The 27,704-nt window shown below is 41.9% G+C and overlaps 1 protein-coding gene across 2 annotated transcripts in view; it reads left to right on the top strand.

Annotated features, from left to right (window-relative positions):
* Nucleotides 1-27,501, top strand: part of CEP57 (centrosomal protein 57) — a 210,605-nt gene extending 183,104 nt beyond the window's left edge. For both annotated transcript variants that reach the window (XM_069202403.1, XM_069202402.1), the window contains one exon: nt 23,238-27,501. In XM_069202403.1, the coding sequence (XP_069058504.1) occupies nt 23,238-23,486 (249 nt within the window). In that variant the 3' untranslated portion in view covers nt 23,487-27,501. The remainder of the gene's footprint in view (nt 1-23,237) is intronic.
* The last annotated feature ends 203 nt before the right edge of the window (nt 27,502-27,704 follow it).

The following is a 27,704-nucleotide window of genomic DNA, read 5'->3' as shown; positions in this document are numbered from 1 at the left end:
TACACTAGTTGTAAATAACATGATATACAGTCTGGGGGTGCACACTCTAGTTTTAGGAGCAAGTGTGTAAAACAGATATGCACAGCGAAAACATGGCACTTTCTTGGCATTCAGCAGAGCCTGCTGTGGAGCTGCAATTGTGGCAGCTAAAATGTAGTTTTAAAGATCCCTGCTACCATTCGTGTTGAAGTCTGAAGTGGCAGAGTAATGACAAGCATGAGTTGGACACCAGGGAGTGATTAGAATGGAAGTACAAGGGTTAACATGGAGCTGAAGCTATTTGTGGTGGAGCATGCAGAAATAAATGACTTAATGCATTTAACATTGTTTAGCAATGAAGTTTAACGTTCCATATTGGAAACTTTGGGCCTGATTTGGCGTTTGGCGGACTGGTTATTCCTTCACAAACGTGACTGATATCTCGTCCACTGTATTACGATCTCAATGGGATTGTATTACGGCAGACTGGATATCTGTCACATTTGTGACGGATTAAGCCCATCTGCCAAAACCCAAATCAGGCCCTCAGGTTTTGTGTATTTATGAAGTCTTCATTTGTCTTCATTTTCTAGTTGTTATAAAGAAGTACGCTACTTCTTTATAGCAATAAACTAGATTGCACAACTTACAGTAAATATCAGAGTTTATTTAAGTTTTCACAGTTAGAAAATAACCAAGCTCCATTAAAAAAAAAAAGCCCTTGAAACATTTGAAGATTATGCAAAGAGCAGAATTGAAAAAACTGTACTGGCAACACAATTAAGAATGGCTTTTTAAAGCAAGATAGTGGAAGCAGACACAGCAGAAGTCTAAAAAGGGTGACCAGGGCAATTTAATTCTTACGTGTGTAGTGGTGGAAAAAGTAGGACAGGAGCTAATTTTTCAAAAATTATATAACTGACAATGCGTGTAAGTCAGTGGCAAATGTTCTTACGATGTAGGATTCAATCTTGATGGTTGCTAGTGGCTTGCATGAGGAGTATGTGGAATAAAAGCAAACATAATCCTTGGAGACAATGAGAGGAGGGAATTTCTTTTCTCCAGGACTGCTGTAATATCCAGAGCTGAAAACTATGAAAATGTTGAGTAAAAGATGAAAAGGAAAGAACGATTTAATCAACTTGCTTTAAGAGTCAAGGAGCACCAAGTGAGTTGAAATCCCTAGCACAGAGGTCAGATAACTGGTCGGTGGACTAATGCGATCTGTGTACGACCTCATGGTCACAGGTTCGAATTCCAGGTGGTCCACTAAACCTTTCATACTTCTGAGGTCGATGAAATGAATAGGATTTCACTGGGTAAAAATAAACATCCTATTTAATTGCAAGAGAACCAAAACTTGGGGGAAAGTACGCGTTACAAAAACATGTTATGTTATAGTATGTAAATGAGAAGATGAAAATCTATACAGTTACAGGAAGGGAACAAGAAGGAAGACACGAACTTGAATACAAAGAAGAAACCAAGATGACCAGGAGAGTGGAAGGGATGTGGTAAAAACCGCAGCTGGGCCCATTAGAGTATACCTATTATACATTGTTCTCCAGCATTAGAAGCACCATACAGTTATCCTGGAAGTGGAGATTCTTGTTCGAAATAGGGTCTCTGGTTGGCGGTCAGTTTGCACTCTGTCCAAGCAGGGACCCTCACTCTAGTCAGGGTAAGGGAGATAAACACCCAGGATAACCACCGCTTACTCCCTTGGTAGCTTGGCACAAGCAGTCAGGCGTATCTCAGAGGCAATATGTAAAGTATTTTCACCAACACACACAGTAACACAGTGAATACACCACAAAAGTACTCAGCCTCAGTTTAGAAAAATAGCCAATATTTATCTGAGTAAAAAAAGACCAGAACGACAAAAATCCAACATACAAAAGCAAAGATACAAATTTTAAAAGATTAAACTTCAATATAGCGCTTAGAAGCACAATAGCTCCAACTTGGGCTATCACTGCATAGTTGACGGAGTTGTTCCCAACAATCAGATGCCACTCGCGAGGAGGGTGGCGCCAGTCACAGAGTCACATGGACCCCCAGGTGCAGGACCTTTGGTAAAGAGGAAACAAGCCAGTGCATGGAGTCGGATCCAGTGTGGCGTCTGTGACTTACTGCAGAGCAGGGTAGGTGATGCAGCGGTTCCTGACAATCCAGCGGATTAAGACATGTTGGGCGACCTCTCGCTACGGGCGCCGCAGCGCAGTCGAGTTTCACGGACGGCTGTGACATGGCACTCAGGACTCACGGAGTCGGAGGACGTCTGCAGGGCTGCAGCGGCATCAGGGCTACGGTGCCTGTCGCGGTCGTCGCACTCCAGCAGGCACCACAGCTTTGGGTGCAGGCGGCGCCATGGATTCGGACAGCGGTGTCGGTCCTAGAGTCATCCGAAGTCTGGTTCTTGTTTTTAGGCCAGCTTTCACTACCAAGGGCCCAGAAACTGGAATAGGCACAACCTGGTGAATTAGAGTCCACAGCAAACGAACCCAGAGGCTGGTAGGTGAAGTCCTTGATCTCCCTGAGACTTCTTAACAGGAGGCACGCTCAGTCCAGTCCCTTGCAGAAACTTCACAAGCAGGATACACAGCAAAGTCCAGTCTTTGTCCTCTTTAAGGGAGAAACAGCAACTGCTGGCTAGCCCAGCAAAGGGGCAGTACTCCTCCTCCAGCTCTTCTCCTTGGTAGAGGTTCCTCTTGATCCTGAAGTGTTCTAAAAGTCTGGGGTTTTGGGTCTTCTACTTATACCCATTTCTGCCTTTGAAGCAGGCAAACCTCAAACGAAAGTCTCTGTTGTTCACGAGATCCTGCCTTGTCCAGGCCTGGCTCCAGAGACACTACAAGGGGTTGGAGACTGCATTGTGTCAGGACAGGCCCATACCTCCCAGGTGCAGGTGTCAGCTCCTCCCTCTTACTTTAACCTAGGAAGACCCATCATGATGTGGAGGGCACAACTCCGCTTCCTTTGCCTCACTGTCGAGGGAATTCACAAACAGCTCAACTGTCAGTCTGACCCAGACGTGGATTCCACAGACAAGCAGAGAAACAGAATGGTTAAGCAAGAAAATGCCTACTTTCTAAAAGTGCCTTTTTCAAACAGGCAGTCTAAAAGCCAAAAGATGTATTTTTAAATTGTGAGTTCAGAGACCCCAAACTGCACATCTCTACTCCCAATGGGAAATTACACTTAAAAGCAATCCCCAAGTTAACCTATGGGAGCGATGGGCCTTGCAATAGTGAAAACAAATGTATCAGTATTTCACTATCCGGTCATGTAAAACACACCAGTACAACATGTCCTAACTTTTAAATAAACTGCATCCTGTCCATGAGGCTGCCTTGGGTCTACATTATGAGTGACTTATATGTAGTGAAAGGGAAGGTTTGAGCCTGGCAAGTGTGCAGAGCAGCAAGGTTGAATTGGCAGTTTAAAACTGCACACACAGACACTGCAGTGGCAGGTCTGAGACATGTTTACAGGGCTACCTGGGTGGGTGGCACAGTCAGTGCTGCAGGCCCACTAGTAGCATTTGATTTACAGGCCCTGGGCACCTCTAGGGTACATTACTAGGGTCTTACTAGTAAATCAAATATGGCAATCATGGAAAAGCTAATTACCAATACATTATATATGGAGAGCACTTGCACTGTAGCACTGGTCAGCAGTGGTAAAGTGCTCAGAGTGCCATAACCAGCAAAAACGGAGTCCAGCACGCATTCAAAAATTCAGGTTCTTCTTCAATTAGCATTCCTTAACTGCCTTCTGGGTTGTGATGAAATTAAATCAAAATACTCTGATAGGTTCCTGAACAAATTGACAGAACCAGAAACGGTTGCTTTATTGAAATCTTTGAAAGATAGTCTACTTCAGTGAAAGCGTACCTTTGTGCAAGTACTTCTCCCACCATCACTTCCATCTCGGCTGGCACAACCTTCTCTCCTTCCAGCACTGGTCCTATTGTCTCAAAGCTACCCTGAAAGATTAGGAGGGATCTTATTACACTGAAAAGACAGGAATAGCTTATTTTGTATGGTCTTTGGCAGAACAGCAAAGGTCCTAGAACTGCAGAGATGCCCGTCGGGATTTCGTATCCATGGCAGAGAAAAAAAAGAACTTAAACATTCTAAATATGACACTGAATTATGTTAATCTCCTTGAATTGTCTACAGTTGGTACTGCAGCAACAGGGAAAGGTAAAGGGGGATACTTTTGTAGTTCCCCCATAAGAATTTCAAAGACTGCAATGCTGAAGTTACAAATGTACATCAAAATGCGGGCCACCACTATGCCAGTCATTCTTCTACAGATATGGTTAGTGGTACACATTTTCTTTCGGTCCTGAGCAGTCATTAGTAACCTGGCAAAATGTGTGATAGTTCCTGTTTATCAAATGCCTTGTTTTTTTTGTTTTTTTAGCTTATTCTACTTGCATTTAAAGGCATACGGTATTCAACTTCACCCCTAAGGGAAACAGATTACAACACAGTCTGACCCAATTGATATACTAACCCCGAACACTGATCTGCCACAACTAAAGTTGAATCTAGTAATAGGAAGAAAGGTAAAGGAGGCCATATTTAGTGCCAACCAGATGAACCCAAGACAAGTCATGGCATAAAAGATCTATGTCTAGTTCTAGGTTTTCGTTCTGTCGAAGTCACCAGCGAGGAATGCCTATTTGTAGAGGGGACCACCTCACTGGACTTGTTGTGGAACAGTGGCAAGCCTGCTGAATGGGACAAGGTGACGTGTCTGCTAGTCAACCATACTGCTGCCCAGTAGGCACTCAGTCTAGTGTAACCCCACAGAATATGGACAAGATCACATTCTTTGGCTCCATATCTCCAGTATTTAGAATGAGGCAGGAGCCCAACTGTGCCTCACTGGATTGGTAACCAATACCAGATCTGAAAACCTTTGAAGTAAATACATCTCAATCTGGCCCCATTGAGGAACTCGTGGGAGGAGAGCACCCTATCTTCTGGTGAATTTTGATGCTTCAGTCCTCCATAATATTGAGTCTGCCAGAACGTCCTGGCCCCAGACTTCACCATGGTGGAGTAAGTGTGGTGTCTTAGTAACCCATACAACCCGACTCAACCACTTGAATCCGCACCAGGGTTCAAGGTACAACCAAATCGGAGAAGAATGTATAGATTTTTGATTCCTTCCGAACTAAGTTGGATGCAGCAAACTCGCTGTCTGTGTGTATTTCTGTTGCTGTATTCACCCAAGCCCAAATTCAGACCGGAGATCACAGCAGAAGTTCAGATTGTTATTAGTCATGAGCTGTTCCACTCATTCTATGCTGGCTGATTTCCATTGTGTGACATGCAGCCATCTCCCACAGTCAAGTCTGTTCTACGTCAAAGAGATGCTGAGGTGTGCAGCTATAGGCTTATTTTCAAATTCATGGGACGATCTCTTTGCCAACAGTATGGCATTGTGTAGTGGGTTATCTGTGTTCACTGGTAGAGACCTGTATTTGTCCTGAGTGTCAAGACTATAGTCACATTACATAACGGTACTCCTGATGGCCACCAAGGGTGGAGGGTCTGGCATGGTTAAGGGCCAATATACCAGTTGGGACAAGAGATGTGTGAGCTTGTACAAACTGCGTGTGTGCTTGTAGCTGTAGGTTCGGGTCTGATTAGAGGGCCTTAATGTTTAGTAGCAGTTTATTGGAAGCAGAGATATTCATGTGACCATTGTATGGAGCTTCTATACTAAAGTATTCCAACCACGAACACTTGTTGTGTTTACGTCAGCAACTCTGTAAATGACATACTGGTACCTTGATCAGTGAAAAGATGTCCATTCCACTTTACCATTCTTCTGTCCATGGAGTGGGTGCAGACCTCCAGTGTTTGGCCAGATCCCCCTTTGTGAATTGGAGCCAAAATTAATTAACATCATCATACCTCTGGTGAGATCCAGGTCCTCTGACTGGTCCAGGTGAATTACTTATGTAGAATGTTTCACACTTGGGTTTTGAAGTGCTCCAGTTTTCATTGAGTGCCTGTACTTCCTTCAGAGTTCATGGTTGGAAGGACGATTATGGATTGGCCTATATGAGACAACTGCTTGTGGTGTATGAGATTTAACAGAGTGGTGGGCGGACAGTGCTTTGAATGCCTCTATGTATATGCATGGTGTTGCAGAAAACTGTAAGAATAAAATGAGCAGCACATGCAGTTACTTACACTACTTTTGGTGGCAGTGTCATAAGTAGAACTTGCCATTAATGTGCATCCGGAGTATTGGATGAAGTCTACTCATGATAGGCAGACAAGCAACCCATACGAGTTGCTGGTAAACCACCAAGGATGCACTGTTAAACCACCACAGAGGCACAGGTAAACCTCCAGGGAGTGACCGATGGTGAACCATTAACCACACTGTTAAACCACCAATGAGTATTGTGTGCATTCTACACAGGGTTGATAGATGAGCACCCCATTGTAGGCACTGTTAAACCACCAGCGAGTAATGTATGCAGTCACGCAGGGTTGACCGATGGAAATACCATTTGAGGCACTTTTAAACCACAAATAAGTATTGTGTGCAGTCAATTCAAGGTTGACAGAAGACACTGTTAGAGTGCCAAGATGGAAATGCCAAACCACCAAGGGATATTAAATATGGTCTTACCGAAGTGAGAGAGATGAGCAACCTATTGGAGGCACAGATGCAAAAACGGGTCTACGAACCTAGTCAGCCCCTTGCCTGGCAGTGGTGGGTTAGGAGGGCGCGGAAGGGACCTCAGTACCAAACATTCTGAATCTCTTGTGAGAGGGTCTTGGCAATGTTTAAATATCTAGGCTTATTTAAACAATGCATTTAAGTTCTGTTACCTTTTAAAAAAATGCAATAACTTATTTTCTGTTTAAAATAAAGACCTGTTATCTGCATAATGCTTCTTTTGGCCAGAGCCTATAGTGCCCCCGTCCCCACTTGTGAACACTTGAGGCCCCCCATAGGGGGACCTGCCCCCAGTTTGAAGACCCCTTCTATAGGATGAAGGGGAACCTAGCAGGACAAACGTTTGTTTTTCCAGACGATTTTTGGATGGACAGACAGTAGTCTGAGTATGCCAGGACAATCAGTTATAAAATATATATATATATGTAGCTGCAGATACACATGCTGTGCATTAGTCCACCATCTAGTGTTGGGCTCTGAGTGTTACAAGTTGTTTTTCTTCATAGAAGTCTTTTCGAGTCATGGGATCGAGTGACTCCTCCTTTTAGGTTCCGTTGCGCATGGGCATCGACTCCATTGTTAGAATGTTTTCTTTCCGCCGTCAGGTTTGGACGTGTTTACTCTCGCTCCGAGATTTCAATTTGAAAACTTTGTAAAACTCTCTTTGCAACGGTATTGTATCGACCGGGTTCATATTCTTTCATCGACACCACACTACCGTCGGGAAAACAACTTTGTTTGCCCTTCGGGCGCGCGCACCCAACTCGGACTCCATTCCGATTCTGTCCCCGGTGCCACGCAAAGTACCCGTACACAGACCAGCATCTGGTTTGCAACCTCTGCCTTTCCCCAGACCATCGGGAAGAAAACTGCGAGGCCTGTCTATCCTTCCGATCAAAAAAGACTCTTAGAGACCGAAGAGCACGAAGGCTCAAAATGGCGTCATGGAGTGGGGAACACGTAGAAGAGGAAGAACTGATGCAGACTGCAGTCTCAGTTTGAGATTCCGAGTCCGAGCAGGAATCAGACGAAGACAGACCAGTCACAGCAGGACAACATGTGAGTACGTCTGCCCCTGCACCCTCACAAAAGAAAAAAACACAAGGCCTTGAGTACGCCACTGCTGGAAGGCCATGGCTATGGCTTGGCCTGAAAAAAGACTGTCTGTGACCGACCTCCCAGTTCAGCACCGAAAAAGGCCACTCCTCCGAAAACATCGGAGACCACAAAAGGCTCAGTTTCCGACTCCAGTAAACACCAATTTTTGGAGTCGAAAATCAGAAAGTCTGTTTCGGAGCCGAAACCTTCATCCTCTTCATCTTTTTCGATCCCGAAAAAGCACACTTCGGAGCCGAAAAGGCCAACATACACAGAGGAGAATGGACTTTCAAGAAGTTAGAGGTAGAACCAATTTTAGAAATTATGGATGAAAAGCAATCCAGGATCCACATCCATAAGGAAACAAAGAATTCTTACAGCACCTCTTTTAAAAACAACGAGGAAGCTAGCTTTTCAGGAGGAGTTAGACACTATGCAGCCTCCAGCTAAAGTGCCAAAGCAGAAGGAGAAACCACCACCTCCTCAGTCTTCCCCTCACTCTCCTCCTCATTCTCTCCTCCTAACAGCCCTACACCAGTGCAGTCACCCACTCATTCATATGATTCAAAACAAGACAATGTTGATCCATGGGATATTTAAGACCCTGATCCCATTCCAAGTAATGTTCCAGACTGGTATCCCTCTAATCCATCACCACCTGAGGATAGTACTGTCTACAATCAAGTCATAGCTAGGGCTGCAGCATATCATGGTGTTACCATGCATACAGAGCCACTAGGTACCAATGCCTCCCGATGCTCCCAGGCATGGTAAAACATGCAGATCAAATCTTTAATGAATAAGTAAAGGCATGCATCATAACATCTAGGATAGAGAAGAAATATAAACCTGCACCCTCTGACCCTGATTATATCACCCATGAGGTACCTCCTAATTCTGTTGTAGTTAGCGCTGCCAGGAAGAGGGCAAATAGTCAGTCATCAGAAGATGCACCCCCTCCTGATAAAGAAAGCAGGAAATTCGATGCTGCAGGAAAAAGAGTTGCGTCCCAGGCAGCAAATCAGTGGAGAATAGCCAACTCTCAAGCACTATTAGCTCGCTATGACAGAGCCCATTGGGACGAGTTGCAGGACATAATACAGCATCTCCCCAAAGAACACCAGAAAAGGGCACAACAGGTAGTGGAGGAAGGGCAAGCCATTACAAACAACCGGATAAGATCTGCCCTAGATGCAGCATTTACCGCTGCTAGGAGTGTCAACACTACAGTCACTATACGCAGACATGCATGGCTCCGATCTTCTGGATTCAAGCCAGAAATACAGCAGGCAGTGTTAAACATGCCTTTCGACAAAAAATATCTTTTTGGGCCAGAAGTAGACACAGCCATCAAAAAATTGCGAAAAAGACTCAGACACAGGAAAGGCAATGGGTGCACTGTACTCTGCACCATATAGGGGGTCATTTCGTAAACCTCAGTTTCGAGGTCGTTTCAGACCACAGCCCTAAGAGGCATCAACCTCGCAGACAAAGCCAACCTACCAACCGCAATACCAACGTGGTAGTTTTAGGGGCACATATAGAGGACAATACCCCAAAAATAGAGGGAAATTTCAGGCCTCTAAGCAGCCTCCACAGCATCCAAAACAGTGACTTCCCTCATTCCCTTCCACTCCACACCTCTCCTGTGGGGGGAAGACTACAACAGTTCCACACAAATTGGCGAAATATTACCACAGACAACTGGGTGCTGTCAATTATCCGCAATGGCTATTGCCTAGAATTGATAAACACTCCTCCAAATATTCCACCAAGGTTACACAAACTATCCACAGAACACACAGTTCTGTTACAAGAAGAGGTCCAATCTCTACTACTCAAACAAGCTATAGAATTGGTTCCACAGTCTCAAATAGGAACAGGAGTTTATTCACTATACTTTCTAGTTTCCCAAAAAGATGGCACCCTCAGGCCAATATTAGACCTCAGGCCCCTCAATCTTTACATCCTGGCAGAACATTTTCACATGGTAACTTTACAGGATGTCATCCCACTACTACAAAAACAAGATTTCATGACAGCCTTAGACCTCAAAGATGCGTATTTTCACATACCCATCCATCCTGCACACAGAAAATATCTCAGTTTTGTCATTCAGGGAAAACACTACCAATTCAAAGTGTTACCCTTTGAAGTAATAACAGCGCCAAGGGTATTCACAAAGTGCTTGGCAGTAGTGGCAGCCTACCTAAGAAGACAACATATACATGTGTTTCCATATCTAGACGATTGGCTAATAAAATCAAGCAGTCATTCACAGTGCCAAAATCATACACATTATGTAATACAAACCTTACACACACTAGGCTTCTCAATAAACTACCAAAAATCACACCTTCAACCAGCCAAAATACAACAGTATTTGGGTGCAATACTAAATACTCAACACGCTCTAGCATATCCAAATACACAAAGGATTCAAGCTTTCCAAAATCTAATCACACAAATACAAACAAATCAACAATACACTGTCAGATTTGTCCTGAAAGTTTTAGGAATGATAACATCATGTATTGCAATTGTTCCATACGCAAGACTAAACATGCGGCCCTTACAACAGTGCCTTGCACAACAATGGTCACAGGCACACGGTCAACTCCAAACATACATGTCCCTTCAGTGGTGGAATTCCACAAATCTAAAAGGGCGGCCATTTCAAGACCCTGTGCCTCAGACCATAATTACAACAGATACATCAATGATTGGTTGGGGAGCTCACCTAAACAATCACAACATTCAAGGGCAATGGGATGTCAAACACAAACAGCTACACATAAACCACTTGGAGTTATTAACTGTTTTTCTAGCACTCAAAGCTTTTCAACCTCTTCTCACACAGAAGAATGTTCTTATCAAAACAGACAACATGACAACCATGTATTATCTCAACAAACAGGGAGGGACACATTCATCCCAACTGTCCCTTCTAGCCCAGAAGGTTTGGAAATGGGCAATCCACAATCAAATTCATCTATTAGCACAATACATTCCAGGGATAGACAATCAGTTGGCAGATATCCTCGGCAGAAATCACCAACGAACTTGTGAATGGGAGATTCATCCCCAAGTACTTCAAAAATACTTTCAAAAGTGGGGAACACCCAAACATAGACCTGTTCGCAACAAGTGAAAACACAAAATGCCAAAACTTCACATCCAGACACCCACATCCCCAATCCAAGGGCAATGCTCTATGGATGAATTGGTCAGGGATATTTGCATACGCTTTTCCCCCTCTCCCACACTCCGTTTCTAGTCAACAAGTTGCATCAAACTTCACTCAACATGATACTCATAGCACCAACATGGGCACGTCAACCGTGGCACACAACACAACATTATTACTTCTGTCGGTAGTACTACACTCCAAACTCCCATCCAGAGCAGATCTGTTGACACAAAACAGAGGTCAAATGAGACATCCAAATCCTAAGACGCAATTTGGCTCCTGAGGTCATAGTTTGAATATTTACAACTCCCATCAGAATGTATGGAAGTTATTAAGCAAGCAAACAACTGTTTGTAGCCTTCCAGAAACCTCATTCAGGTAACCCCATATCAAAAACAAGGTTTAGCATGATAGATCGTAAGGTGCATCAAAACATGCTATATTAAAGCAAAAAGACAGCTTTGATTTACTCCCAAAGCACATTCTGCAAGGAAAAAAGGTGCAACAATGGCTTTTTTAGGGAATATACCAATGGCTGAAATATGTAAAGCAGCTACTTGGTCAACGCCACATATATTCACTAAACACTACTGTGTAGATGTATTATCACGAAAACAAGCCACAGTAGGTCAAGCTGTTCTAAGAACATTATTTCAAACAACTTCAGCTCCTACAGGCTTACCACCGCTAATTTATGGGAGAACAAACTGCTTTGTAGTCTATGCACAGCATGTGTATCTGCAGCTACACATGCCATCGAACGGAAAATGTCACCCAGTGTACATCTGTTTGTGGCATGTTCTGCTGCAGATTCACATGCACCCTCCCTCCCCCCCGGAAGCCTGTAGTAGTTTGTTACAAACATTTGTACATATGTAGATACATTTAAATTTGCATGGACATCTTACTTTATACCTATATACTCTATCACTCCTTCCTTTACCCTCTGCGGGAAAACAATCTAACAATGGAGTCGATGCCCATGCGCAGTGGAACCGAAGAGGAGGAGTCACTCAATCCCGTGACTTGAAAAGACTTCTTCGAAGAAAAACAACTTTTAACACTCCGAGCCCAACACTAGATGGTGGACTAATGCACAGCATGTGAATCTGCAGGTCATAATTCCCCTACTACAAAAACAAGAACATGCCACGAACAGATGTACACTGGGTAAGTGACATTTTCCATATATATGTATATATGTGTGTGTTCGATGGCATATGTAGCTGCAGATAAACATGCTGTGCATAGTCCACCATATAGTGTTGGGCTTGGAGTGTTACAAGTTGTTTTTCTTCAAAGAAGTATTTTCTCGAGTCACAGGATCAAGTGACTCCTCCTCTCTGTGATGGTGCGCATGGTCATCGACTCCTTTGTTAGATTGTTTTCTTTCCACTGTCTGGTTCAGATGTGTTTCGTCTCGCTCCGAGACTTTCAATTCGGAAACTTTATATTAACTTTATTCTATCGTCTGTGTTGTTTCAATCGTGATTCCATCTGCAGTCGAACAGATAGTACCGTCGGGAACAAGAAAACGCCCTTTTCAGCGCTTGCGCCCTACTTGGGCCTGTTCAGGCCTACCACGCCATAGCCTGATGGATCAGACTCCATTCTGAGTCTGTCTTCGATGCCACGCGAAATTCCCTGACATTGATCATCACGTGGTATGTAATCTTTGCCTTTCTCCAGAACATTGAGAGGAAGATTGTGAAGCCTGTCGGTGGTTTCGGTCGAAAAAAACACTGCGTGACCGGAGAGAAAGAAGACTCGAAATGGCGTCAAAGTATACAGAGTCCACCAACACCTTAGAAGAAGAGCAGGCACAGAAGGCTGTTTTGATTCAGGACACCAACTTCAAAACAGATTCAGATGAAGACAGCCAACCGATCACTGCAGCTCAGCATGTGAGTACACCTGTCCCTACGCCCAATACCAAGAAACCTATTAAGGCCTCGGGTGCACCACTGCCAGAAAGCCATGGTTCTACCCGAAAAGATTTGACAGTGACCGACCCTCAGGTTCACGCCGAAAAAGGCCAAGTCACCCCATCAACAGGCCATGCCTGTTTCGGTGCCGGAGTCGAGCAAACACTTTAAAGGCTCCACCTCCTAGCCGAGCCGATGTCCACACTCTTCGGTGTCGAAAATTCAACATCCAGCTTCAGAGCCAAATCTTAGATGGTATCTTCAGGACCGAAAAAATTAGGTACCATTTCAGAGCCAAAAAAATCCTCCTACACAGAAGAGACAGGACTTTCGAGCCGTCTAAAGCACGTGTCAAAGACAACTCCTGAACAATCCTCTAAAGGCATAAAACCATCTGAATATCATTCTGAGGACTCTGATATCCAGCCAATTTGGAAGTTGTGGACAGTAGACCAAGAAGGATACATATCCATAAGGAGACAGAGAAAATTATTGCTTAACCTCCTCCACAGTCCACAAGGAAGCTGCTGTTTCAAGAGACTTGTAACTCTGCTCCACCACCAGCAACAATATTTGAAAGAGCGGAGAAGCCATCATCTCTACAGCTCTCTCCACCACATTTGCAACAGCTTTCTTTCTCTCCACCACCTACTACCCCACAACCACTGCCCTCACCAACACACTCCCACACCTACTCACAGGGAGGTACAGTGGACCCCTGGGACTTGTATGACCCAGATCCTATACCGGTAAAGGACCAAGATCTCTATCCTTCCAAACCTTCACCACCAGAGGATAGTACGGTTTACACTCAGGTCATTTCTAGGGCAGTTGCACACCATGGGGTTCAGATGCATGCTGAACCATTGGATGAGGATTTTCTTTTTAATACATTATCCTCCACCCACTCACTCTACCAGTGTTGACCAGTGCTGCCTGGTATGCTTAGACATGCTGAAGACATATTTAAGGAACCAGTCAAGGCTAGGGTTTTTAAACCCAAGAATAGATTTAAAAAAATATGTCTGTGCCAACCGAACCAGTCTACATCACCCAACAGGTACCACCAGTCTCTATTGTAGTTAGTGCTGCAAGGAAAAGGGCCAAAAGCCAGCCTTCAGGGAATACTCCTCACCCTGAAAAAGAAAGTAGAAAGTTTGATGCTGTGGGTAAAAGGGTAGCTACACAAGCATCTATCCAATGGCGAATTGACAGTTCACAAGCCCTGTTAGCAAGGTATGGCAGGGCACACTGGGATGAAATGCAAGAATTATTGCAATATTTACCCAAAGAGCATTAAAAAAAAAGCACAACAAATTGTTGAAGAGGGACAAGCGATCACTAATAATCAAATCAGATCTGCCCTTGACACAGCTGATACTGCAGCTAGAAGTATGAACACTAGCATAACAATTCGTAGACATACATGACTAAGATCCTCAGCGTTTAAACCCGAAATACAGTAGGCAATGCGTAACATGCCTTTCGATAAAGAACATCTATTCGGACCTGAAGTTGATACAACTATAGAAAAACTCAGAAAGGATTCTGACACTGCAGAAGCCATGGGAGCCCTATATACCGCAGCTTATCGGGGTTCCTTTTGCAAACAGCAGTTATGGGGAGGTTTCAAACCCCAAACTACAGTGGCTTCCACCACCTATCCTAAGCAAACGCAGCAATTTTATCCAAGAGGATCATTTAGAGGCTCTTACAGAGCCCAACACTTTAGAGTCAGAGGAAAATGTAATACCTCAGAGTGTCACCACTCGCCCAAAACAATGACTTCTTCAACATCCCCAATTCCACACGTCTCCTATGGGGGAAGACTGCAACAATTCCACTCTTACTGGCAAAACATCACCACAGATCAGTGGGTACTTTCAATTATCCGCAATGGTTACTGCCTAGAACTCATTTCTACTCCACCAAACATTCCCCCTCGCTCTCACAGACTCTCACTAGAACACAACGTTCTGCTAAGACAAGAGGTACAATCTCTATTACTAAAAGGAGCAATAGAAACGGTTCCAATATAACAACAGGGAACAGGAGTATATTCACTGTATTTCCTGATTCCAAAAAAGGATGGTACTCTCAGACCCATTCTAGATCTCAGACCTCTAAATCTGTACATCCTGTCAGAACATTTTCACATGGTCACTCTACAGGACATAATTCCCCTACTACAAAAACAAGTCTACATGACTGCTTTAGATCTCAAAGATCATTGCATTCCATATTCCCATACATCCAGCTCATCACAAATACCTAAGATTTGTAATAGCGGGCAAACACTACCAATTCAAGTTACTTCCTTTCGGCATAACAGCTCCAAGGGTTTTCACAAAATGTCTAGCTGTAGTAGCAGCTCACCTCAGAAGACAACACATATATGTCTTTCCTTATCTAGACGACTGGCTAATAAAATCAAGCAATATTTTATAGTGCAAACTACACACTCAATGCACAATAGATACCCTACACACATTAGGGTTCACAGTCATCAGAAATCTCATCTTCAACCAGCACAAGTTCAACATTACTTAGGTGCAATTCTCAATACTCAAAAAGCATTAGCCTACCCAAATCCACAAAGGATACAGACTTCTCAAAACTTCATATCACAGAAACAGCCCAATCAAAATTACACAGTAAGATTTATCATGAAACTATTGGGAATGGGGATGGCATCATGCATAGCAATAGTACTGAATGCAAGACTAAACATGAGACCCCTGCAACAGTGTCTCTCAACAATGGTGTCAAGCACAGGGTCAATTACAGGATCTAGTGTTGTTAGACCGCCAAACTTACAAATCTCTGCAATGGTGGAATCACAACAACTTAATGAAAGGGCGGTCATTTCAGGACCCTGCGCCTCAGATCATAATAACAGATGCGTCAATGACAGGTTGTGGAGCTCATCTCAACAACCTAACCATACAAGGGGAATGGAACTCAATGCAATTAACGTATCACATAAACCATTTAGAATTGTTAGCTGTGTTTCTGGCCCTAAAAGCTTTTCAACCTCAGATCAGGCACAAAACAGTCTTAATAAAAACAGACAATATGACAACAATGTATTATCTGAAGAAACAGGAGGGAACACATTCATCCCAATTGTCCCTTCCAGCCCAAACAATATGGAAATGGGCAATTCGCAATCAGATTTACTTGCTAGTGGAATACATCCCAGGGATACACAACCAGCTAGCAGACCTACTAAGCAGGATGCAGCAACAAATACACGAATGGGAAATTCACTCACAGGTACCTCAACAGTACTTTCAAATGGGGGGAACACTAGACATAAACCTCTTCGAAACAAGCGAAAACGCAAAATTCCAAAGCTTTGCATCCAGACACCCACACCCTCTGTCCAACGGCAATGCTCTATGGATCAACTGGTCAGGGATATTTGCTTATGCTTTCCCCCCTCCCATTAATTCCATTTCTGGTCAACAAACTGCATCACACCTCTCTCACCATGATATTCATAGCTCCCATGTGGGCACGACAGCATTGGTACACAACACTTCTGGATCTGTCAGTAGTACCCCATCACAAACTTCCTAACAGACAAGATCTGTTTACACAGAACAAGGGTCAAATCCAGCATCCCAATCCCGGTGTACTCAATTTAGCAATTTGGCTCCTGAGGTCATAGAGTTTGGATATTTACACCTTCCATTAGAATGTATGGAAGTTCTAAAACAAGCACGCAAACCAACAACTAGATAGTGCTATGCTAACAAGTGGAAACGTTTTTTTTACCACTGTCAACCCAAACAAATTCTGACATGGAAATTTGCTTTCTTAGTAGCAATTACTTCATTAAGAAGAATGAGTGAAATACAAGCATTCACTCTAGAGGAACCATTTTTCCAAGTACACACACATAAAGTTATACTTGGGACAAATCCGAAATATTTGCCAAAAGTAGTTTCTCCTTTTCACACCAATCAGTGGAATTGCCTGTCTTCTTTCCAAAGCCAGACTCAACTTCTGAAAGAGCTCTTCACACTCTTGACCTTAAACAAGCTCTAATGTACTATGGTGACAGAACAAAAGAGTTTAGGAAGGCTAAAAAGCTTTTTGTTGCTTTCCATCAGCCACTTAAAGGAAATCTCTAAACAAGGATTAGCTAGATGGATTGTGAGATGTATGTTACATTAAAGCAAAAAGACAACTTTTGATAACTCCTGAAACACATTAGACTAGGAAAAAAGGTGCTTCTATGGCATTTTTAGGAAACATACCAATGGCAGACATATGCAAAGCTGCCACTTGGTCCACACCACATACATTCACAAAATATTACTGTGTGGATGTATTATCAAAGCAACAGGTCAATGTTGGTCAAGCAGTATTTAAAACACTATTTCAAACCACTTCAACCCCTACAGGCTAGCCACCGCTTTACTGGGAGAAGGACTGCTTTTTAGTCTATGCACAACATGTGTATCTGCAGCTACACATGCCATTGAACGGGAAATGTCACTTACCCAGTGTACATCTGTTCATGGCATGTGGTGCGGCAGATTCACATGCGCCCTCCCTCTTCCCCGGAAGCCTGTAGTCGTTGCAGTACTTATTTGTGCATATGTATATATATTTACATTTGCATGGACATCTTATTTAATTATTACATTTAGTTGTACATTTACATTCTTTCACTCTATCACTCCTTCCTATACCCTTCTGCGGGAAAACAATCTTAACAAAGGAGTCGATGCCCCTGCGCACGATCGAGAGGAGGAGTCACTCGATCCCGTGACTCGAGAAAAGACTTCTTCGAAGAAAAACAACTTGTAACACTCCGAGCCCAACACTAGATGGCGGACTATGCACAGCATGTGAATCTGCAGCACTACATGCAACGAACAGATGTACACTGGGTAAGTGACATTATATATATATATCTATATATATGCACACATCTTTATTAATGGGAGGGATTAGAGGAGGCACAAGAGGAAAAGGAAGGCCATATTGTACATAGATTCCCCAAGTACAGCTTTGAAGAATTGTTAGTAACTGTTAAAATTCCACTGGGGTCTAATTATTATTCCCAGTGCTTATCTCTGTTTTAAAAGTATTTCTAAATCAACTCTACAGTGTTCATAAAAAGCTGCAACGCGTGTGGATCATGAGAAAAAAAACATTCTGAAACAGTGAGATTGTATGGCACATTTGCACACAGTATAGAAATAATTTTAGAATAGAACCTGTGGTTATCTTGAAAAGTAAGATCTACTCTACAGCGATGAGTCGTGCAAACACGCTGTTCGGTATAGGTTTGTACAACGGCAAAATAATAATGTCACATGCAACAGAAACTTCAATAGTACAGAATACAAAAATAACTTTCCTTTTATTCAGGAAAAACCCAGCACATGAAGTACTGCTTGTTCTGCAAGCTGAAGGATGTCTATTAGATTGGTGAGATAGACAAGAAAAACTAAGTACAGGCTTGTGGACTCTTGACATCATAAATGCAGTTTACTTTGGTCTTGTTGGCAAAAGCAGTTTAGAGAATCTGGACTCCCACTGCAATATTCTCTGGTAGCCCAACATTCATCAGCGTGGTCAAAGGAAAACAAAATACAACATTAAAGTGGCATGCCTGGTAGAAAAAATCAGTCTTGTTTTTTGAAGATTTATGAGATGGCGAGGCATTGCCAAAAGATAAACGCAGTTCAGCTGCTGTAACAGTATGGGGCAGTGAATGTAAGTAATCCGAGAACAAGGAAGGTGACCTGTGTGTCCATTTACAGAAGACCCCTATAAATATATTGATGTGTATCTGCACTATTGCTCTCCTGTTGGATTAGCAAGCTAGTCCTTCTGTAGAGGATGCCCTCCCAGAGATAGCTAGGTCTTAGTAGTTAAAGTTTACCTCAGGAGATGGTAAGGGGTCTAGAACTGGGATACAATGACACAGTAGGACATAGTAGTAAGTGGCGGAATAGGTTTTTCACATTTGTCATTTATTCTAGCTGAAGATAATTTCAGAATGAATTCAGCAACTTGTGTATATCCACACAAGACGCAAGATAGCTGCCGTCCTGTGACCCCTTATGAAATCCTTCAGTTCAACTATCCCTGTAATAGACCCTTAGTTTTTTAAAAGATGCTGCGGCATCAGAGGTCAAAGTGACTGAAGTGTGCTAAATAATAAAGTTGAACGTTGGAGGGGGCTTTACAACCTTGTCACAGGTGTACAGTGGTAAAGTAGAGTATTCTTTAAGGCATGTTTCTACACTGGTGAGGGATGAAGGCGTTATGTGCTGGGACACCTCTGTCCACTAACAAAGTATGGATGCACACTGTCAGGTACACATATTGGACATATTCTAAGAGGATTCAGCTGCTTCACAGTCCTTTGCTACCCCAGGCTGGGAAGCACAGTTATGAAATTCAAATGAGAAAGTGTAAGATGGACTGGCATCTCACCCAAGCAGTTGGTCACTCCAGTACCTAATGAAGGCCGGGCCTATGCAGAAACATGTCTGACAACAGTATGAATGGATACTCCCAGTTTTCCTTAAGAAATTTTACAACTGTGGGCCAGTACAATCTGTGAGGAGTTGTTCATGAGTAGGGCACATCATCTGCAGAAATGTATGAATGTGGTTACTTTTGCAACATATGTAGTTTTCAGTTTGCTCACACCTGCTTTTTACCGACCAGCCATTGGGAGCCTAGGAATGACAGGTGGAGACACACATTTTAGACCAGATTCTCTGTGGCAGCTATATAAACCCGAGAATTGTTGCATTACGTACAAGTATGATAGTTTATGCATGTACAGGTGTGCTAGTTTAAAAAGTTGATTGTTGTGCCAGGAGCTTTTTAAGTATATTTTAATATTGTCTGCATATTAGTGTAGTTTGATGATGGGTTTTTTTCAACAGAAGTTTCAATGCAATGGTTAAAAAGAATAGGGGAGAGCCTTGGCATGGGCATCACATGCCATCTTTTCCAATCTGGAGAGATTGGTTGGAGCTTACTTTGACTAGGTTTTAGTGATCCTTGGGAAAAGGTTTGAGCCAGTTTGACTAGGTTTTAGTGATGCTGATGCATTTTGAATTCATGAGCTTTTAGAATTCCTTTGTTGTCAAATACAGCCAACAGGCCAAGTAGGATTAATAAGCAGTCATCAGCGTTGTCTATTTTCAGTAGGTCATCTAGTATATATAACACAGTGGCTGTTTCCGTGCTGTGACCCATTCTGAATGCTGGTTGGCATGGTGCCAGGAGTTCTCAACTGTTTTACCCTGCTAGGATAGCTTTGTGATTGGTCTGTAATGTTCCATTAATTCAGGAGTTAACTTTTGCTTAAAAAAAAATAATAATAAAAAATGTTGAGATTTTACCAACTTTGAAATCGCTTGGGAATTCTCCTTGCTGTGATTAACTGATGAGAAGGAGCCAGTAGAGAGTAACAATGTGAAAGTTGACTTTTGTTTTATTATGTTCACTGGTAGAAAGTAATTGAAATAGGTCGTTGGTTTCCTTTGAATAGTTTCGTGATGGCTTCTAATTGAAGCAGTTTAAATGAGCTCCAAGTGTTGCTTGTTTTCAGATAGTACGTTACTTGTGAAGGGGTTTACATTTGATTCTGAATATTCTTTAAGTGAAGAATCTTGCAATTACATTGCACTTGTCATCTGAGTGGGTATGGGGAATGTCTAGTTTGAGTAGTGCTCTCGTAGATACATTTAAATAAAGATGTAGTTGAGTTCATGGATTGAGCAATGTGGAATTAAATGTAGGAGGACTTTGTATGATGGATTCTGGGTTTGTAGTTTTTCCTCACTGCTTTTAGGTTAGATGTAGTTCTGGGTGATTTTGTTTTTTGGCCATAATTTCTCTAGGACTTTCCTTTTGCTTTTGAGATTGTGCAGTTATTTGTTGAATCATGGTTTGTGTGGTAGGTTTTTAGGTTGTTTCCAGCTTATTGGAGCTCTTTTGTCTATGGCATTTTCTATGATCATGGAGAAGTTTTTAGATAGGACTTTGATATCCATGTGGAAATTCAGTCTCAAGTGGCGGGACAAGGAGAGAATTTATCAATTCTTCTGTGATATTTCTGTATTTTCTAACTGGAATTCTGTTCTTCACTTGAGTGGTAGCTCTATGCTTTGGTTTGAATGATAGCGAGGAATTATAGGAAAGTTTTCAAAAACTTCAGACTTGGAGTGACGCAGGCTGTCGACAAAGGATAGGATTACGCCTGGAGTTCACCTTTGATGAGAGTTTGTTCAGCTGGTACTTGTGTGTGCATTGAAAAACATTTGTAATAGCAAACATGTTCCTGTAGAGTTTGGATTTGTTGTTATCAGAGTTCATATTAAAATCGCCTAAATAAACCTTGTTTGGGGAAAGTGTTTGGTTGTGAGATATATATTCATCTGTTTCTTCGATTACGTTTTTAGAGTGTTTGGGTGGTGTGAAAAGTAGGTGCAGGAATGGGTCGTTCGCAGGATTGATTGATACTGCCATTTTTGAGCATTCAAAAGATTGGAATCCTAGTGTTGGTACGATTGTAGAAGGGAATTACATTTTTTATGATGATTGCAAGGCCGCCTCCCACTTGATCGAAGCCATTTTTTTCTGAGAATAGTGCAACCATCTACTAAAAGGGAGTCCATGATATTTTGAGAAAAGTTGTTGAGCTAGGAGTCCAATGCACATGAGGTCCACGTTAGAGGATTCAATGAGAGTAGAAGTTTGTATATGATGGGTGTATGCCGATCTCACGTTGTGTATGATGCATTGTAAGTAGCCTGTAGTCTCTAAATGGATTTTCAATATTTTTTGCATATAACAATCAGTTTGTTATGATTAGTATGCTATATTATGTTCTTGTTTAAGTTCATTTTCTTGGGTATTACTGGGATGGGGTTGGGAATCCTTTGCTTGCAGATTGTGGTTGGTACTTGAGCTGCAAATGAAGGAATTAGTCAAGCAGGACCTTTTGCTTTGTAGATGGCACTAGTTATAGTCCTGTTATTTTTGTTGGTTTGGTTGGAGTATGAATAGTCCTTTTTCAATTTTAGTAATTGAAGAGAAGAGGCAGACCTGGAGAGGGGAGACATTAATGATGTGTTGGGTCGTAAATACAAATGTGAGGGACTGCAAGATTATATGAAACATATTGGGCGGCGGGGATGTGATGGCTAAAGTGCATCCAGTAAACTGTGACTTGCCCAAGGTTACGATAAAGCAAGCTTGCTGTGAGTGATACCCAGGTCGAAGAAGAGTAAAATGATACATAAATTTGCAATATTTGGTGGAGTAATAACAATGTCATATAGCAATGCAACCGATGAGTCCACAGTGTCCAAGGCTAAGAGCCTGACTGAGAGCTGTTGAGGAAGAAGGTCTGATGGAAGAGGTGAGATGACAAGCCGATGGACAGCCTGATAAAATGGACAGCAATGCTTCATCTGCTAACAGATCCACCTCACACTAGGACCCGTTAAAGGGAGAATGGAAGGTTTTGAGGTGGATGTTGGAACTGAGGAAGAAGGAATCTGAGGATAGGAGGCTACATTTCCCCTCTCCCAACACTAGAAATTACAGAGCAACACCAAGTGAGCTTATGGGAAGCCATTGTGAATTTGTAGGTGGTGCGCTATTCTCATAGGCAGTGTAGACTAGGTCAATATGCACATATATTTGATCCTTTTCATGTCCTACTTAGGCAAATTAAGAACTTAAAATACGAGTTACTGCAACTATTACTGCTTGTAGGTGTATATATACTGTGTAATTGTGCCTCTCTGTTTTTTCTGAAAAGTTTGCTAAAAAATAAATCTTAGCCCCTGAGAGTTGCCTGGCGTCCAATTCAAAAAGCTTTTTTTTGCTACTCTTCCACATTTATTAGCTGCATAAAAACAAGTAAAGAGTAATCTTTTTTTTTTTTCAAGGCAGTTTACTTCTAGTTGAATGTATAATTGTGCCTGCTTGATAGTCTTCCTCACATTTCCAGTATGTGTGTCACGCCCCTGACAATCCAAACGTCTCTCCTACTGACAGGAATTTCTAAATGCAGGACGTCCTTACCCCTTGTGTATTAACACACACTTAAAGGTTTCTTCTGTCTGCTTAATTTGCTCTTTTAAGCCTTTGTAAATATGTTAATTTACAAATCTGAGCTAGGACAAGGTCTTTAAGTTGCCTTATGGAAAAAACTTCGTGAAACAAGCTGTTAATGTTTTATCTTTTGGGAGTCCTTCTAGTTAATAGTTGTTGTTGACAATGTGGTTGTGTTTTTACATTTAATTAAATGTTTGGATGTGTCCCCTCTATAGCTAGAGAAATTAAAAAGGGAGCTGAAAACCAAAACGAGGTCCACCTTTGACGAACAAAGGAGAGACACAAGAACAGTGCACGGAGCTGGCGAAGTAAGAATTACCACTACTGTGACTACAAGGGGGATGGAGTCTGGGCCTGTGAAATGGAAACCTGGAGACAAAGGCAAAAAAAGCCTCCAGCTCTTAAGGGACATGCAAACTCTGCAGACTTCACTTCGAAAAGATGACATAAGTTGGGACTATTGACTTCTTTTAATTGGACATTTTAGACAGTTTACGTGCATATGGGCTGATTTTTTTCATTTCAGCCCTGCTACTATATTTATTGTGCTTCATTTTGTATTTCAGAAGACTACTTTGTACTAAATGCACTTTTTGAAAAAGTAAGACAGTTTTTTTAAAAGTTGAAGTAACATTTTATGCTTTATATTCATTGATTGCTCCAGTTGTGATAAATGGTAACTTGATGACTAAAGGAAAACAAATGTCGATTACGTGAATACTTTTCCAAGCTTAGACAATATAGCAACTGGGCACATAAACCCCTCTCCCCTCCCAAAAGATGTTTCTTGATCAGTGTGGTCCGTCTGTGGTTAAGACCTACCATTGTGAAGAGGGTCACTTAATAGGAATGAGATTTGTGATTTCAAAATTGAGTTTTGCCATACAATGAGGGACAGCTAAGTTTTTAATTATTGTTGAATTTAAATCCAGTGCTTAAAGGCGCAACCATCTCCTTAATTCCAAAGAATACATTCATAAATGCCTTACGAATCTAGATGCCTGCCTTTTCTCTCAAAAAGTAAATCCACATACATTGAAAGTATGCTTCGTTTCCTGCTTTTAAGATTTTGTTTAATTTCACATAAAATGTTTCTGAACATTAGTGTTTGCTTATTTGATTTTTTAATAACAAGAACCGTCTCAGCACTGTTGTGGCTACTGACTCATATACATGCTAAGCAAATTGCATAGAACTCTCATAGGTAGCTTTGCTCTCAAGGAAAGGCATATTTAATTTTATAGGGTAGACTAGCCTAGTAATTTATTGAATGGTGATGACATCCATAAAATAGAATGTAGCAATACAAAACTCACTATTGATTTTTAATTCGTTCATTATCTGAACTTACTTGAAATAATGAAAAATTCAACAAACAAAATCAAATCCTCTAAATGGAAGTAGCAAATGGTCGCTTTGCTTGTTTTTTTATTATTTTGACTTTGATGTGTTAAGAATGTTTTCAAAATGAACAGACTACTGTCAGACATTTTCACGTTTTATTTCAAGCTTAATAGAAAGTTTCAGATTTGTAATCCAAGAACAGACTTTGGATATAATCTCAGTACAATTCTTAGAACAAGTGAGGTGTACATCGAGAGACTTACTCTACTCAGTGCATTATACATATCCCTCATATTTTTCTTTAAACCAAACCTATCCTTTTCATTAGTTTGGGATGTTTGCTGATAGTGTCCTACTTGTGTGACACAGAGTACTGTAAACCCTGCCATCGCAAAGTCCAATAGGATGATTTTCATTATCCTTGTTACCTGTTCTGGTATGTCTCTCTCTGCATTAGCTAAACTCTCTTTACAATGCAAAGTCTGCTACATCAAAGGCAGAATACGAGAAATTGTTGATGGGAATGAGAGAAGCAAGACATTTTTTTCTGCCCTTGAGGTATGCACTATTAGGTTAATGCACCAGAGATTTCAGAACTGTTTACCCCTCTCTGCCCAAGTTCCTGTTTTCTTCTTCAAAATACCTGATGGGTATAAAGCTTTCTGTCAGAATAAGATGTGCATTCCCAAGTCCTCCAAAAAGGCAGACATCCAAGTGTGATATTCTGCAAACTGCTTCAAAGTTGCTTTCTACAGAAAGGGGTACGTTTTAGTCTTCAATCTGAATTAAAGTAAAGCAGATATGGAGCGGCTTTGGACACCTCTCTCTGTGCAGAATTTCTTTTTAGATAGTGTCTTCCAACATCAGGGTTTGGCCACATTTCCCATTTCCTTTAATTTTTCTGAGTGATATTGTAGGTAATTTATGGAATCCTTACTGTACTAATCTTATGAATTCAGTAATCATCTCACCCAATCTAGGTGTTCCCTGACTGATTGAAATCACAATGTGCTGCTTAACAGAGGTTCCGAACAGACTGCTTCATCATTGCAGTGTCTTCATAGCCAATCAATCAAACACGTATAGAGCACAGCAAATCACATGTGAAGTTCTTGGGCCAAAGACGCACTAAGAGTTCAGACCGGGAATGAAGGCCAGAACAAAGGATCCATCTGAAGATTGTACATAATTGATCGTTCTGTCTACTTTAATCTACCAGATATTTTGTATTTTGCCGGAACTATCCCCTTCTAAACAGAGGATCTGTTTACTCAAGGAGATCGTATTCTTTTTAGGAAATTGACTGACCATTTCCCCCAATTATATGAATTGAAGACTTATGACTTGCATGGCCATAGGTTGTAGCCATTCCTTGTCTAAGATGCCATACTTCAGAACTAAGATTGAGGAAGGGATGCTGAAATAAGAGTTTAAAATCCTTCTCTCCTACCACCAAAAGATAAATGTTGCAGGAAAGAGTTGGCAGTAGCATTAATTAGAGTGTTGAAGGAGATGGAAAGAATGCTGTGGAGTTCTGCCACAGCAGCTCCCCCCCTCCCTCCCCCTCTTCAGCAGAGGTCATGACACCCATAATTGAAAAGTGTTAAAACAAGACATTCCAAAAATAAAAAAGGTGCTAGGGGGTCCCTGTAACTCTCCTATACTGGGGGTTAAAAAAACAACCGGGAAATGGAGGGTCCTACAAGACCTCCACAAAATCAATAAGATTGTAGTCCCATGTGCATATTTATTCTTGTATCATTGCTTTAAAATATCATTGCTTATCTGTACATGCAAACTGACACACCTACCTCTTTACTCTTATTCTTCTCATGTCCTCCAGACCATCTTGCTCTTTTTGTCCGTATGGCCCTTTTTTGTGGCCCTTCCTTGTATTTAATGACCAGAAAAAATCACCTTTGTTGCCTCCTAAATCAAAGGTGGTTTCAAAACATTTTTATTTAGCCCTTGTTTAGCTTCAGTGGTTTTCACCAGTTACATGTCGGTAGTGGCTCCTTAGTAGAAGTAGTGGTTTAGATGGGAAGAATGAACACACAAGTCCAGCCAAACATTTAGGAGTACCTGCTCAGGAAACATCCTACAGTGATATTGAAATTGGTTATTGTCACTGAATCATGAAATATCTGTGTGAGACCTTCTGAATTACTTTTTTATGGTGCTACTGCTGGATACCATCTTGACAAGTACCCTAATTCTACAAAACGCATTTTGTCCTCAAAACACTTTAAGGCTGTGCCAGGTCATATTTTTCCAGAAAAGACGTTTGAGTTTTCAACGATATGTAGCAGCTGGCATCATCAGTACATGCCTGAAGCAGCTCAGCTGTGTCTGTGAATTCTCAGACAGAGATTTTGGATAAGCAGTCTCAGCAGTCTGGGGCCAGTGTCCATTTCTTCAGTTCCTGCAAGTGCTGTATCGTTTAAACAAAGCAAATAGTTTGGGTTCTCAATGGACATCTCTCTTGCCCTAGATATTTTGAGCAAGCATCCCTACTGTGCTCTTGGTGTTCTTGCGAGCAGTCTGTCATGCCATATGTCCGAGCCCTGAAATATATCACTGCTTCTTATTGCGTCTTCAAATTTCATGGGTTATTGGAGATTAAATCACTTTATTGGAAAGCTACAACATTCACCAGGCATCTTAAAAAATGGGTTCTGGTACCTAGGCCGCCTTATCTGAAACCATGGCTGGAGGGCCACTGTGCGTAACATATAGTACGCCGGGTTACCATGAAGTGAAAGGTAGATTGGGGTTATCATCATTGTATGTTAGCCACACTGCCAGAGCTAGGCACATGGACGGGTGCACATATATGACTTTAACACATTGTGACTTCTGTGATAGTCTGCCTTTTGTATGTGTATTACCAGCAGTGGGATCCATATAGGAAGAACAATATCCTGTTGTGTTAGAAGGACATTCACATGTTTAGTGCTTCACATGGGTGAGTGAGGTGGCAGTAAGACCATGCACACCGGTACAATTGCCATTTTTTAACCAAGCTATTTCAAAAAGGGAACTGTTATTACATATTGTTTATAGTAACTGATTACTACATTGAGGTCATTCTTGATTGTGGGCGTGCTGGAGATTTCAAGTAACTGTGTGAACTATATGTTCGATGGCATCTGTCGCTGTAGATACGCATGTTCTGCAATAGCTCGCCATCTGGTGTTGGGCCGGAGTGTTACAAGTTGTTTTTCTTCGAAGAAGTCTTTCGAGTCACGGGACCGAGTGACTCCTCCTTTTGTCTCCATTGCGCATGGGCGTCGACTCCATCTTCGATTGTTTTTTTTCCGCCATCGGGTTCGGACGTG

Source organism: Pleurodeles waltl, chromosome 8 (assembly GCF_031143425.1).
Source record: "Pleurodeles waltl isolate 20211129_DDA chromosome 8, aPleWal1.hap1.20221129, whole genome shotgun sequence".
Lineage (NCBI taxonomy): Eukaryota > Metazoa > Chordata > Amphibia > Caudata > Salamandridae > Pleurodeles > Pleurodeles waltl.
This window is presented reverse-complemented; position numbering and strand designations above follow the sequence as displayed.